General features: G+C 37.3%; 1 protein-coding gene across 1 annotated transcript in view; it reads left to right on the forward strand.

Annotated features, from left to right (window-relative positions):
• The window catches only part of DNAJC1 (DnaJ heat shock protein family (Hsp40) member C1), a 93,914-nt gene that overhangs the window by 71,167 nt on the left and 7,304 nt on the right, over positions 1 to 15,443 (forward strand). Inside the window, exon 9 of the mRNA XM_021387940.1 lies at positions 8,542 to 8,661. Within this exon, the coding sequence (XP_021243615.1) occupies positions 8,542 to 8,661 (120 nt within the window). The remainder of the gene's footprint in view (positions 1 to 8,541; positions 8,662 to 15,443) is intronic.

Below are 15,443 nucleotides of genomic sequence, written 5' to 3' on the forward strand. Positions count from 1 at the left end.
ACAGATGGGTGTTTTATGAATTCATGAAAACTTGTCAGGTTTTTTGTTTCCTATGCTATTGTATGACTGTATGAGCTAAAAACTTTAGTATGGGCCACATTCATGATGTTTTCCAGGTAGTTTCTTTGGAGTCCTAAGTGATATCGTTTCTGATTCTTGCAGACATATTCCAGTAGGGACAGCAGATTATTTTTCTTTTTGTGCATTCTCCATAACCAAAATTCACAGTTGTTTTGTGTCATGTCGAAGAAGTTAGTTTGTAGACCAGATATTGTTCTCAACTTCTTTTCTCAGCCCAGGAGAAGTTGTATTTTGAAGCCAAATATCTGAATTTTGATATTCTGGGTAGCAAAATTTTAGCATCCTTGATCATCTTGTCAATTGGAAAAGGGTGCAGGATTTTTCAGATGAAGCTAACTTGATGAGTCACGCTTAAAATAGAAGAAATACTTGAATAGTAGTGCTAGTGATTACTGCTCTGTAGCTGTACAGTATGTTTGTGTTTGGGATCCAGAATACCTTCTGCATTCAAGGTAAAAGTTAAGAGATCAGAACATCTAGGCTGTTCTAGGAAATAACTGATTATTGGCAGAGCAAGGTAGCTGTGCTACTACTGTATTCTGGTTGCATTTGATGTGAAGGAAGAGTGTAATTCAGACATTAATTGTGGTGTTGAGGTAATTCTGATGCAAACAGTTCAGACTACATTATGAAGAAAGGCAAGGGTCAGCATAACAACCACTGATTTTGGATAAGCCATTTAAGGTGAATGAAGGTAGGAGAAATACATTGCCAGCAATAGACCAGGGTTTTTAAAAAGTATACAAAAACAAATCCAGAAGTCTCGGGGATAAAATCTGTTTTATGATGAAGTACACTAGGAAGGAAGATGGAAAAGCTGAACAAAGGGCGGAGTGGGCAGCACTGAGGATCAGTCAACAGGACAAGCAGTGTAGTAATATCTTGTATGTTGTGATGCAGTCTTTGTGATTGAAGATGGTTTAAAATATTGAATGCTTTTTAATATCATATGTTAATAGTTTCAAAATCCCCTTAACATGCCATGTTATACTGAAGTGCTCTAACAGTGTATTTTGTAGTGCTCAAAGCTGTTAGTGTTCGAGACTTGCTTAGTCTGCCTTGTATTTTGTGAGACAAATAACCTTGCAAGCAAAAATACTCTGTAATAATAAAGAATTATTATATACTTCGATGTATCTGAATGGCTTTGTGTTCACCTTACCTAGCAAATTTAACAGCATGACCAAAGACTTCAATGCATCAAACAGTTACAAGAAGGTTGCCACCAGCATTCTGTTGTGGACGTACTGCTTTACACACTTATTTATTGAAGTTTGTGAACACTGCAAAATTATTTTCCTAAACAATTGATAGACGTATGTGTTCTGGCAGACTTGCAATGTTATCTTCTCTATCAAATGAAAGTACTGTCAAAACTGCATTTAAATACCAAAGTAAAGTGGTGTTTAGAGAGAGAATTAAACTAAAAACATTTGCTCCCTTTCCTTGGGAATTTGTCTCCACGTTAATGTATCACAGGCCAAACCTAATTACCTATTCAACCTATACTTTATTTGATCTGCATGCCTGAGTGTCCTACAATCAAATTTACTGAAGAGCTTCTCACTTTTTTTCTGCATTAAAACAATTGCCTTGAAGCAGCTAACAATTAAAAAATAAATGAGTTAACACTTTCTGCTAAGTGCTACCATTTAAGTTGTAATACGCAATTAAAAACTACATTTTAATTTCTGTTCAATTACATTGACTTAAGTAGTAATTTTAGTGTTATATTTATGAACCATTTAATTGTGACATTTTTCCTCTGGCTTGCTTGATGGAAAAGTAGATTTGATTTTAAGAATATAGCAAGAAATAACCTTTTAAATAATCTTTTGCCCCATGGTTTGCTATAATGATGAATAGGAAGAAAAAGGAAAAAAACCTCCACTTACACAAATAAGCTGGTTTTTGTATGAATACTACAGAAAATTTTAAAGCCATGAAAATGTCATAATTTGAATTATTTTTCATGTTTCTTAGAACTCAACTGTATAGGAGGAATATTCAGATTGCACTATGAAAATATAGGTAGTTATTGGAAAACATTCCCATGTATATTTTGTGATTTTAACTGTTAAAGAGAGCTTCATGTTAAATCTAGAATCAAAGCCTGGTAGAACCTCACATGTGAAAACAAATAAATTGTAGAGCAGCTGCCTTTTGTAACAGTGTATTGCTGTAAAGCACCTATCTCTAGCAAGATGTGTTTACTGGTTTCTGGCTTCAGTGGGTACCTTCATGGGAGAAAATACATGGTGTTAGAGGGCTGGTCAGTCTAGGGGCCGCTGCAGGGCCAGTGTCTACAAGTGAAAGCCAGCTACGTTAAAATGAACCTAGTAGAACAGCAATCATCTTGTGAGTTTATAGCTCACCTGGTGTGTCGTTTTTAAGGCAATTCTTCTGTCATGACTAATTATTGCTGTTTTGGAGTGTCTGCAACTTTCTGAATACTGTAATAACATAAAATTGTCTTACTGCTTCATATAGCTGCTGCTTAGCTTGGTGTATTTCTCATCCGTTTCTCTTTTTTGTCTATCAGAACACAAATTTTTCAGTGCTAAGGTCTGGCTTAGTAAATGTCTATGAGTAACCTGGCAGCATCATGTAACAGTACCCATATTTTCCTGCTGAGGTTAAGGATACAATAAACGTAATAATATATTCATATTCAGCAATATTTATGATGTTGAATAAGAGCAAAAATAAGATAAGGAGAGCGAAGAACTCCGTCACTGACTTTGTAACATAGAAATGGATTCAACTTGATTCTTAGGAAATTCCTGATCAGGGTCGGTGCCAGCCATGAAGGAAGGAATCTCTCTTTCCTGAAGCATTTGCTGCTGCACACGTTGGAGTATTGAGGCAGATGAGTACTTTTACTCTTGGGTTCTCAACCTTCTTTAAGAGCTGATGAGTGTTTACATAATTTATAGTGTTAAATACTTTAAGGCTTTTAATGCTGGAATCTCAGATATCCATTGTGTGAAGAACAGTATAAGCAAAAATGATTATGGCTAGGATATTACCTTGATAAGCTTATGATATAAATGAAGATCATAGAATCACTTAGGTTGGAAGGGACTTTGAAGACCATCCAGTTCCATTCCCCAGTCATGGGCAGGGCTGCCACCCACCAGCTCAGGCTGCCCAGGGCCCCATCCAGCCTGGCCTTGAGCACCTCCAGGGATGGGGGACCCACAGCTCTCTGGGCAGCAGTGCCAGTGCCTCAACGCCCCAAGCTAATAAACTGTGTCTTCATATTTACAGAGAGCTGCTTAAAAAAAAAAATCTAAAATTAATAATGTGTATCTCTAATGTTCTTTTATAACTATGTAAGGTATTGTTTAAATTTTTTAGTCTGCTGGAACCAGAAGATATTCCACTACAAATTCAAAGAAAATGTAAGGAGGAAATAATTGAAATTGTTCTTTATTTTCATGTGCATCTGAGGACCAAAATAGCAAATGTGTCATTCTGATTATTTCCGAAGTTCTCAGTGGAATTCGGGGCACTTTATAGGCCTGTATATCTGATACATGTTTCAGGAAGACTAGCAAAAACTGAGCTGCTCAGTGTATTCTTATGGTATAATGAATGGTAATACAAAGGGTGAACACTGAGGTTAGAGAGTGTATCAATAGCAGGATTATTTGAAATAGCGAAGATGAAAACAAGTTCTGAGAACTGTAGAATGGGACAATAAAATGGCAGAGAAAAGCCTCCCAGCAGGTAAATACAGGGTGATGAAAATCTTGATGTAGTTAATGACAGTCCCAACTTCGTGCACAAGGTGATGAGCTCTAAGCTGAGTTGGCCGTTGAGAAGAGAGATCTTAAAATTTATCAGAGCTGATTTCATTGCGAACACCACCTTGCTATAATTCACCAAAAAAAAATATTAAGAAAAGAATAAAAAACAAACCAGAAGAATCCTTATTGCATGAATTTATGATTTATGATTAATCAGACAGCTTGACTGCTGTGTGCAGCTTGGTTTCTCGTTTCAAAGAGGTTATGTTGGAATTTGAGAAGGTTTAGAAAAAGGCATTAACAGTGTTGTGTGTGAAATGGCTTTTGCATGAAAAACCAGCTGAGTAGGCTAGGACCTTTGGGCCTGGAAGAAACAACTTACAGGAGAGTGAGTACTAGGGAGGAGAATAGAAGTAGACTAGCTGCTGGTTCTTCACTCAAAACCAAGAGCTAGTTGTCAAAGCTAGCAGGAGCTGTTCAAAACAGACACAGTAACACAATTCTTTGCATAATGGCTAGTAGATGTCTGCAGCTCCTCATGAAGGATATCCTGCAAATATGGCAAGTTTACATAGTTGAGGGAAGTCTGGACAAACCACTGAAAAAGAGATTCATTGAGTTACTAAGTAGGTAAAACAAAGTAAGCTAAAGAAGTTCCTTAAAATGAAAATAATTGGAGGTCGTGAAAATGTAGATTAAGTATGGGTAAAATATTTGCTCACCACCTTCTTACTGTTGGTATCTGCGTATGACCCCTTCTGTTTTTAGAGTGGGACTGGAAAGGATGAACAGTAAACAGAGTTATCACAAAGTGTATGTTAAAGTTTTTTTCCAGCTGCCCTCCCTGAGAACTAATTGAGTTACTGGCCTAGCTTGACCACTGCCTTTGTTTTCTGTTGTTTCACTTAATAGAAGTTGTTCTGCTGAAGTTGGATTTGACTAAGAGCTTCGAAAGACCAAAGGGTCATGTGAACATTTTGTGGTTTTGGATATTAATTGAGATCACTGATAGATTTAACAGATAGTTAGAGTTTCAAAACACGTCTTCAGAATCCTAGCAGATCTTTAGTGTTCAACAAAAAGCTGGATCACAAAGGCAGACATGTATGAGACTTGATAAAACAAGAATGACTTCAGACTTCTTACAGTGAAAAGCACGAAATTTTAAGAATGTGAAAGAAAAGTGTAAGAAAAATATGAAATTAAATCAGCAATGTTTTTCGTTCTGTTCTTGTGGTTACTGGGTAGAAACACCACCTACTCGTAGGTTAAATTTATCTTGAATTGCAGGACTTTGGGGAGTTTACTAGGACCCTTGTACTACAGGTGTTCCCACAAATGCAGTGTATTTGCAAGATCATTGCCTAGACTTGCTTAAGTCCATAAATTAACAAAATTAGGTGATGCAAGGCACGAAATTCTGACCAGATTGAAAACACTATCCAAACTTCTGCACACCTTTTTTTTTAATGGAGAATGCACAGTTTATTGATGACAAGAAAAAGATGTCTAAAGCTAAAATTTAATCTAAAAAATCAAATTACAATTTACCGTCAAGTCAATATAAGTATCTTTTATACTTCCTTTATAAACTCTCAAATACTAACCGTTTCCTAGTCTTATCAGTAAAATGATACATACTTCTATGCTTACTAATGTTAACAGATATAAAGATGTTATGCTGTTTTCTTGATAACAAATAGTTTGTTGTCTAAAAATTTGCTTTTATCACTGAAAATGGAGCTTATTGAATTTAAATATATATCCTAATAGCGTAAACTCTGTTGTGCTGAAGGAGATGGAATGAAATTGCTAAGTGAGGATGCGTGCGAAAGAGTCATGCAAAACAATAAACCACGTTCCTATTTCTTTGCCATAGAAGGTCCGTAGCGGTTTGAGTGAACTAATCCTCCACTGCTGCCAGTTAAGTGTGATAAACCATGTTAAGGGATTATTATTGAAGAGAAGGCTATGAATTTTTATGTTTACACTTGCAGTTTATTTTCATTTTCAAGACTGTAGAGCATAACTCTGTACTTTTAATTTCGTATTCAGTATGGGAAGGTAATCCCAGAACACAGCTTTTTTGATGCAAAATCTGAATGCTTGTGTAGCAACAACAGCTGTCCCCTCACCATGTGGTGTCTTCCATTGCTTTACTGTAGAGATGAATTTTGGCCCAGCGTTTCAGTAATATTGGACACACATGGTTCTAGGTGACAGAGCGGTACGTTTATGCATTTATTTGACTCTCGCAGTTACAGTTGGCTACAGATTAGAACAGGGAGAATACATTCACACCATGACCACCCTCGTAGCTGCTTGTCGTAGCTGGATCACAGTAGGCGCTGTTGCATCTAAAGACACAATTAACTGTTGCTGAGGAATTGCAAATTCACAAAAGCTCTTTACAGCTTTAGCGGTTCCGAGTGGATTTCCTAAAAGCTTTTTCAAAGATTTCCTGAGTTTATAGATGTTTTAGATCTTACGTTCTAAAATTGCCGGCTTGAAATAAGATTAATCAGTTGATGTTTTAATTTAGCTAATGAATTCCTGTGCTGTGAATAAGCTATAAAATTTGTTTCAGATCTACAAAATAATTATAGTTTTACCCTCTATTTAGGAAGATAAAATTCTAGTATTTACAAGTGGTTGGTAGAGTTTTGAGCACAGAGAAAATACAAAGCTTACCAGGAAGTCTGAAAATGCATCTTACTGGAAGGCTTCCACAGCATGTACATCTCTGAAAAGATCATCTTGATTTCCGTGTGTAATTGCTTAGACATGCTTTGGATGCGGTAAGGAAAAAGAGCTGTGAATTTATCTTTAAACAAAACAAAACAAAAAGTTTTAATATAAATTAAATAAGAAATTACAGTTAACTGCATATTAAGGCTAATTTTGATGTATGAAATTTGACTACCTTTTGAACAAAATTGTTTTAACCAAAACATAAGAATAATTGTTATTTAAATGATAGTGATGAAAATCTTTATAAGTAGAACATTACCCCCTAAACTTGCCTTTTATAAATCTCAGGGAAACATTTTAGCATAAAATAGGATATGGAGTATATTAACTTGCTCCATACAATAAAATTAAGATTATTGTGCAGAGTGGGGATCTGCTGTGTGTTTGTCCTATCTTCCTTCAGCTGTGGTGCAGTTCTATGAGTGTGCATGTAATGTGCATGAGATCACTCTCACATACATGTTATTTAAACATCTTGAATTCTCTGCAGCGACTCAAATATATATTACACTTGTATTAAAAATATATGAATATGAATGTCTGAGGCTTTCAGCACTGAATAAAGGGCTACATGGATCCAAACCAGGACGATTGATGAAATCCTTGCTACTATTGGCTATTATTTACTGTCTTTTAAGTGGCAGGTTGTATTTATGCCAATTTATCTGCTTCAGGGAACACTCTTGATAGCAGAACAAAGTGAATAAAAGTAGTTTGCTTTGCAAATGAATGCAAATGGTGGAGCCTTTCGGGAAGCCCTTTAACAGGAGCAATGCACTTTGATTATGAGTGAAGCTGCCATTTGGACATGGTGAAAAGAGCACGCTTGAACCATTGATTGGGGGAGACAGTAAAAAGTCAGGAAGGGCCCCGTTAAGCTCGCAGTGCGGCAGGCGGATGTCAGTGTGGTTAGAGCACAGTGGGAGAATGACAGGCAGGATTAGTGTCAGGGAGAAGCTTTGCTGTAGTTGTGGAGATGGTCCCTGGGGTCACTCACCTCTGACTGTTGTTCTGTGCTGATGGCTCTGTAATGCAAACTGCTTGATATGTGCTGTTCATTATCGGAAATGGTGATTAGAAGAGGTATGTCATAAGGAATTCCTTAAAAATAAATAAAATGGCAAACTACTGATCGTAACAAAGGTTGGGCTCTGCAGATGTCACCAAGGATGCTGCAAATGTCAGGGATGGTTACTGTGCCTTCTGAGGCAAGCGGGATTTCATGGCTTAAGCTGCCGTAATTGTGTGCTCCCCGGCTTTGTTCACTTTATTTGGCCATTATGAAGACAGTCATTTCTAACAGATTGTCTGGTGTTGTTAGAGTACAGCGTTGTAATGTATTTTGGTTATTGGATTGCGGAGGCATCCTGTTTGTGGTATAACTGATGTGTTGTTGCAGGGGCGGGGTGGTGGCCAGTGCCCTTAGTGGAATATTAGAATCAACAGATTTCATTCCTGAGTCGCACAAGAATGCTAAAACGTGCGATGGCTGCAGTGGCCAAAAGCTAGAGTGAATTTTCTGTTTCATTCAGAGGATATTTTAAATTTAAAAATAATATTTTCTTTGTTTTTGCTGAAAAAGTCTTGCAGAAAGGTCTAAAGTGTTATGTCTTAAACTGCAGTTTAATCCTCAATAAAAGTCTTCTTGCTTTTTATCTTTACTGCGGTTTTCTGCTGTTATGTACGGTGTATAAATGTGCTACACAGATTCGTGTATGTAACATACAAAACATATTTCTCCTGTGTTAAGGATTTTTAATACCTCACCGCTGGTCTTTTGTTCCTACGTGTTTTCTGCCATAAAACAGGGAGATCGTACCCAGATATTTCAAACTATTACGTTTTTATTTTTTTACAAGGCTTGATTAATTCATGTGAGGAATTTTTCCAGTATATTACCTCACAGATATATGTCCAATATCCCCGCAGTAATGAATGTTTTACAAATGTTTTACAGGCACCTGAATGGACAGAAGAGGACCTCAGCCAGCTGACAAGAAGTATGGTTAAGTTCCCAGGGGGGACCCCAGGTCGATGGGAAAAGATTGCTCACGAATTGGGTCGATCAGTGGCAGATGTGAGTTCACTCAGATTTGCATTGTAGAGAGAGTGACAAACCAGAACAAGACAGGCAGTGTAGAAGGCAGACATATATGGGGGCCGACATTGTCTTTTGAGAGAGGCTACAATCCTTTTAGGACCTGGAAGTGAACCATTAACTAACTATGCAAGAAGCAGATGTCAGCCCGTTTCTCGCTCTGCAATTAGCAGCTGTAACTGATCAGCTGTATGGGGGATTCTGGTGCTGGGAGCCTCGCGCTACTGTAACCCAATAACAGAAAAACAATGCCACTTGGGGTTTTGTAGGGACCCTTTTAACTGCGAGCGAATATTTGTGGGACTTGGTTAAAGATTACATTTCTCTTCTAAGCCGGTCCTTCAAAACATAGATGAGCTAATGGTGTTTAGACAGATGGTTTCCATTAATTAAACTGAAGTATCTCTGCAAACTTTAAAACAAGTTATACATGTGATACTATTTCAGTCCATTTTTCTGGATTATAGCTTGAGTAATAACACTGTGTAAAATGATTAATATCCTTGTTAATTCATATTTTATAGTATTGTACTACATATCAAAGAAAGCTTGTACTTATGGATTTTAAGTGTTATGATCTTAAAACCCTCAGGGGCCAGGCCGTAAAAGACTTTTCCTTTTCAAGCAATAGATCACTGGAACATGATGTAGTGTCTGCTGAGGACCCTTTGAAAGCCCTTTCAGCTGACCCTATTTTATAGGCTCTGGAGGGGTTAATGAGAATAATGTTTAAAGCTGTTGATGTATGTTTTGAGATTAGATATTCTTCATTTATTGTATTTTGGGAATTATCTTAAATAATGGGAAACACAGCCTCTAGCCAGAGTGAGGTGTAACCCGCTCTACCCTTTGGGCAATCTGAATAATTGTTTGTTTTTCGTCCTTGTTGGTAGAATCGCAGAAAGATATTTTTAGAAGTTGCTTTTTAAAGATTTGATCTATAGAGTTATATTGCTCAATTACTCATTTAGACTAGAAAACAAGCCATTTACGTTCCTGTCATTTTAGAACAAGCCGTATTATTTGCAAATAATAAGTGAATGTAAACAAGAAGTTATAAAGCTGCTGTGCGAATGAAATTGATTTTTTTGTTTGTTTGTTTACTCTGATTAGATTCTGTTCAGTGTTGTTCATCATAATACCGAGGCGGAGAGACTGTTGAAAAGCTGCTGTGTTTTACTAAGCAGATTTTAATAGCAAAAATATTTTTCATGATTTGGTAGTAGGCAGTGCGCATGGGATGGATCTTTGAGATTGCTTTCAGAAAGGATGAAGTTGCTGCTTACTGACAGTACAAACACGTGGATAGCTTCCACGTATGCCCATCACTGAACTAACATATCATCTTAAGACTTCTTGCAACCATTTTCTGCTTTATTCCTTGAAACAGTTATAAAAACATTCATTATTAAGAATCCTTTACGTGATGTGTTTGCACGCCGTACTTGCACGCTCACAGGGCTGGAAAGAAAAATGAAGCTTGCTCACTTCTTCCGTGAGGCGAGAAGACCTCAGCACCATGAATGAGGGTAGAGCAATGAGAGATCTAAGAGCTGTCATTTTCTTGTATGAAAAAAGGAAATTTCGGGGATGTTTATGTGTGGAGCACAGTCTGAGTGTAATCCTTTTTACTTCCCGTGGCCTCCAACTATTTGATTAGTTCGAGTGTGCTCTGCACAGTCTTCTATTTCTCTAAAAATTTCACGCTGCTGATAATGCTAGGTCAGCTTTCCTGATATAGGCTACTTATTAGTGTTCCTCCTCCTTTCATCATCGCGTTGCACAGAGTTTCAGTGATAAGGTCCAAGAGGAAACACTTAAACAAAAGTTTCCTGGAAACTTTTTATCTCAAACTGTTGTTACATCAGTAGCAGAGAGGCTGAAACTGGGAACTATTTCAGGTGTATCCTTTCAGCTGCTGAGCAATATCTGCAGCATGTACTTGTTAAAGGAGACATGGAATAGAACATACATTTACATTAGGGATTCCTAAGTTTGTTTTGCTTAGTTATCACTGTACGTGAATAAAAATGTTACGCAAAAGCTGCAGGAAAAAGTCCGGTGTTGTTGAGCGTTATGCAGAAGAAAGGTGCGGGCAGTGTTTCCTGCCCAAACTGCTGCTCCCTGTTTCCACTGAAGAGGAGTAGAGAGCTAAGTTGTTTTTTTTTTTTTTAATGCTCAAGGGACTGTTTTGAAATGGCTTGTGCAGCACAGTTTGGGATTCCCTTGTTTACATCTAATTTGGTGTCAGACTCTGGCTTGACTAAAGTATTGTTGAGGGCAAAGGACTGAAGTATTTAAGGGCAAATTTGAGGACTTAGGAAATACTTTTTTAAAACTTCAAACCATTTTCTGCTTGATTTTCGTCCTGTGAAGCATGAGTAGCAGTAAGTCTTGGTTTTCCTTTCACAGCCAGAGAACTATATAAAGGATTCACAGGGTACAGTGTGCCCCTTTTTAACTGTAGAGCAGATAAGTAGGTATTAATAAAAAGTTTAAAGTGGTGCAATCCAAAATGATCTTTCCGTTCCTCCTTGTGACTCCAAAGCTTTCTTCCTTAGCAGAAATGTGAGAAAAATATTGCAGTACTTTTTAAAGAATAAGCTGAAATCATTAATCTCTACCAGAATAACATTAGTGAAATTCTCTCCTTCTGACCATCCCAAACAAATTCCATTTCAAACAACTCTTTTTTCTTTTTTTCTTTGTTCTTTTCTGAAGTAAATTCTTCTCTATAAAGCTGTATTAATTTCCACTGGCATTTTTTTTTTATCTTGCCTTTTGTCAACTTTTTGGTTTTGTGGTGTTCTTTTAACTTAGTTTTGTAGTTTCATTTGTTCTGGGGTTTTTTACATCATTCCGAATTTTCCTCCTGCCATTATGTTGACTTATTAGACAGTATGAAGGAAGCTTTTAATGTTTGGAGCTTTAGCACTGCTTTTTTTTTTTTTTTCGTGTACAAAGAAGGTGTGAAAAGTTTGTCTCTTGCTTATTTCCAGAGAGATTTGTTCTGCTTGCAGAATTCCTCCATGATTTTCTTAGAGCGTTGCTTTGATACCTCAGAACCCAGTTTGCACTTGTTGAAACAGTATTCTGAATAGAAGCTTTGGCTTTTGACCCTTTCATATCAGCAGAACTTCCTCAAGATGTTTGTGATCTGAAGTTAAACAGGCATTAATTAATGACCAAACATCCAATTTGGCAAGAAGTTGTCCTTTTCATTTTTCATCTCTTTCTCTCCTGGATCTGACAGTGCCATAGTCTGTTCCACCGCAGTGTGTCTGGCCCACCAGTTTTGCAGAAGTCGCTAGTGGCTCACTGTCCAGCTGAAGGGTTTTATCAAACAATGCAACAGGTTGTGTTTTGCATGTAGCATTGTTTTGCAGCTTTGCTTACCTGAGTGATGAAAGATGACGGAATAGCATAGCTGCTGCTTAAACTTGGTCACTGTTTGAAACTCTTAGAAAGCTAAGAGGGAATTGCAAAGAGATAATACAAGTCAACAAATAGCAAGTTTTTGTGAAAAAGACGAGCATCTTACTGAGAAAATAGAGAAGATGGTAAACCTGCATCTACATCTTCAGTTTGTGTCAAGTTTTCAGTATTACGCTTAAGCACATGATTCAGTGTAAAGAGTCTAGAAGAGAATAAGGAGACTGGCAGATCTTTAGAGATCTACCAGAAAAGATTGTGAAGGAGTTCTCATGGGATGAGAACTGAAAGAAAATACAATGTAAGCATTCAACTATCTAAAGAGAGAACAGTAAAAAGGAAGCGGGATGCACTCTGTGTCAGTTCTATAGGGCAAGAAGCAGTTACCTGAAATTTTAACATAGACAACTGAGTAAGCCACGAAGGGGCAAAGATTTAAAAGGTATAATAAAGCAGTGAAATAAGCTGCTGTGGAGTATCCATCTTTGAATGCATTTTAAAAACAGATTAGGGAAACATCTGCAAGAAACGACATCGATATAGAGATTCTGCCTCAGGTTAGGTCCTTCTCTTCATATGGTCTGTGATTAGACTAGCAAGTGCAAGCTATCTAGGAGGGAAGGGGGAGGAAACAAAACCCTCCTTCAATTGGAAGCATGTGTGAACTCATTTTAAAAAATGTAAAATTGAAGCCAGATAGTCACTATAGTTGGTTATTAATCACTGTGTATACCTTAGCCTGATGGTTCTTAAATTCAGTAATTCCTAGCAAAGTCATCTTGCAGATGTTTTTTCTTTTATACTGTTACTAAAATCATTTGAGTTTTGATTTTTTTTTTAATTTTGTAGGCATTTAAGTTTGTTAATTTTGTGATTTCCCAAAATACTTCACAAATAAGGATAAGACCCATTATATGGATCTGTCTACCAGATGCCCTGTCCAAACAGATGCTTCTACACAATGTGATTCAGGACAGTGGGAAAGTGCCAGCCAAAATCCAACAATAAACAGCTGTGTCCATATTGTAGTGCATCTGAGCTCATGCAGCTGTACTGTTTCTCTTTGTGCTGTCTCATGTGATACCAGCATAAATATCTTCGCAACGTATTCCTTCAGCTCAGCTACTTTAGGCTTGCAGCCATGGCATAGACATGCTGTGAGAAGGGTTGTTGCTCTAACTTCGGTCATGTCACTTATAGGGTATTTCTTATCTTGTCTCTCTTCAGGAAACTGTCCTTCAACAGCCAATGAATAGTCGACCCAAAATGGATGCAATTGTGCTCATTTTATCAGTATGTTTCATTATTTAAATGGCTAATTGACATTTTAATATGTGCATATTGGGGATTTATCAACCTTTTCCCATAAAGATTATTTTCAGCCAGCTTAGTATAATGAAATCTTACTGCTTTCACAACCAAAAGCTTCTACAGCTTTTTAAGTCATTTTTATTGCAGTTGGCTGGTGGTATAAATTAGATTTTCAAGTATTTTGATTATGAAAGGGAAATGGAGTTCAGTTAACTAATCAGAGTTCCTGCCGGCTGACCTGGTTACCTGTACCACTGCTCTCTGCCATCCCCTGAACATCTGTTCTTTGACCCATTTTCCTTGCTGAATTTGTTGCTCCAGGGTTAGTTCTCATTCCTGTACTCCAATACTTAAGGAAATAATTGACCTTTTAAAACAAAATAAAAAGTTAGGTTTGCATTTCCTAAACACTGCGAACGCTCTATAACGTAGAATAAATTATGAATAGAATTTCAAGGTGACTATTTCTGCAAAAATTACATTCCTTGATTTGACAAATGTTGTGCTTTACGAAGATTTATAATGATGGCTGGCTTTTGTTGAACTCAGATTGAGAAAAAGCACTTACGTGTGGAATTATAGCAGCATATTTTACTTGACAATGCCTACCCTTACAGATTAAAAAAAATAAAAAAATATTTGCTGAAAGGCATAAATTAATTTCAGTAACTACAAAGGACATTCAAATTGTAAAAATAACAGAGGAAGTAAAAGCTGTCTGGCATGCCAAACAGACTTCAATGTGATTATTAGGTACAGGTTTTTTAAATTAAAGGCAAAGAGATCTCAGATTTCATACTCGTGAAGTAATATCATTCACTTGTCTTACAGGATTTAAACTGATTCTGTTTGCTCCTGCAGTCACTAATCTTGTGCATTTGTGTTGCAAAAACAGACTGATAGGGATTTGGTGCTTGTATAGAAAAAGACCAAGGCAGACAGCAAAACAATAGACAGGTGTATGTATTCGAGCAGACATCCTGAATTATGGTGAAACCTGAAAGCGCAAGACGGGGGGACTGCTTATTGTGTGTTTTCTCATCTCTCCAAGCAGCAGTTTCAGCCTTAAGTCGAAGTGTGTGAGTTCACACTCGTTGTATGTTTGTATGCCATTATAAAATAGACCTCTCGTTTTTGGCAAGTGCAAGCTTGTTACATTGCCAGCAAAAAAAATCTGTATGAGAAATAATTCATATGTAGAACTTAATGAATTTATAAGGGATTTTTTTTTTTTTTTTTGGCTTCTGGAGATCAAGCTTTCCCTAAGTCTGCTTTGTATTTCATTTTGTATACTGTGCATGTGTTAACTCGGTTACTGTGATCTCCAGCAGTGGATGTTCTGAAGCAGCCCCTCTCACAGCTTGCATATATTTATGTAATCAATAGTTTTTTCAGTTGCTTATTGAAGTAGAAAGACCTAGCTCTGGATCAAGGTCTGAAAGAGGTTATGAATATCTAAGATGGGATTTAGATGGTATGTAGGTCATGTAGATCCCTCAATCCAAGAGTGAAATCTTCAGAACACCTGTCTAATCCCGCAGACACACCAGCATGCCTGTTGATACTTTGTGCTAGGGTTGCTGTTCACAATTCCATGATTGCACACGGAAGTTTTCTTCTGCGCTGTTGTACAACTGACCCTGCCATTTTTGCAGAATCAGGCAGCATGGAACTTCTTACACCCAAATACAAAACAGATTGATTTCCTTCTTGTGAAGCATGACAAGAGCATTCCTGTCACTTGAAGGAGAAAGCTATTTGCAGAAGCCAGTGGGACACCAGCTTTAATTCAAATACATGTCTTATATGATGGTCAGGACATTGCTGCTATGACTTTGCAGTGTGGCTTGAATAACAAAAATTCCATGTACGTCCTGATGAGCTGGGTTTAAATCCTATTGCAGAATTCAAATCTTACGGCTCTTAGGAAAGGTAATGCATTTTGCATCAACTCTCCTAAAATAAGATGCCCAAGCAATTGTTGCAAAGGGCGTTCGAGCCCAGCTCCTCTCTATTCG

The sequence above is a fragment of the Numida meleagris genome, chromosome 2 (assembly GCF_002078875.1).
Source record: "Numida meleagris isolate 19003 breed g44 Domestic line chromosome 2, NumMel1.0, whole genome shotgun sequence".
Taxonomy (NCBI): domain Eukaryota; kingdom Metazoa; phylum Chordata; class Aves; order Galliformes; family Numididae; genus Numida; species Numida meleagris.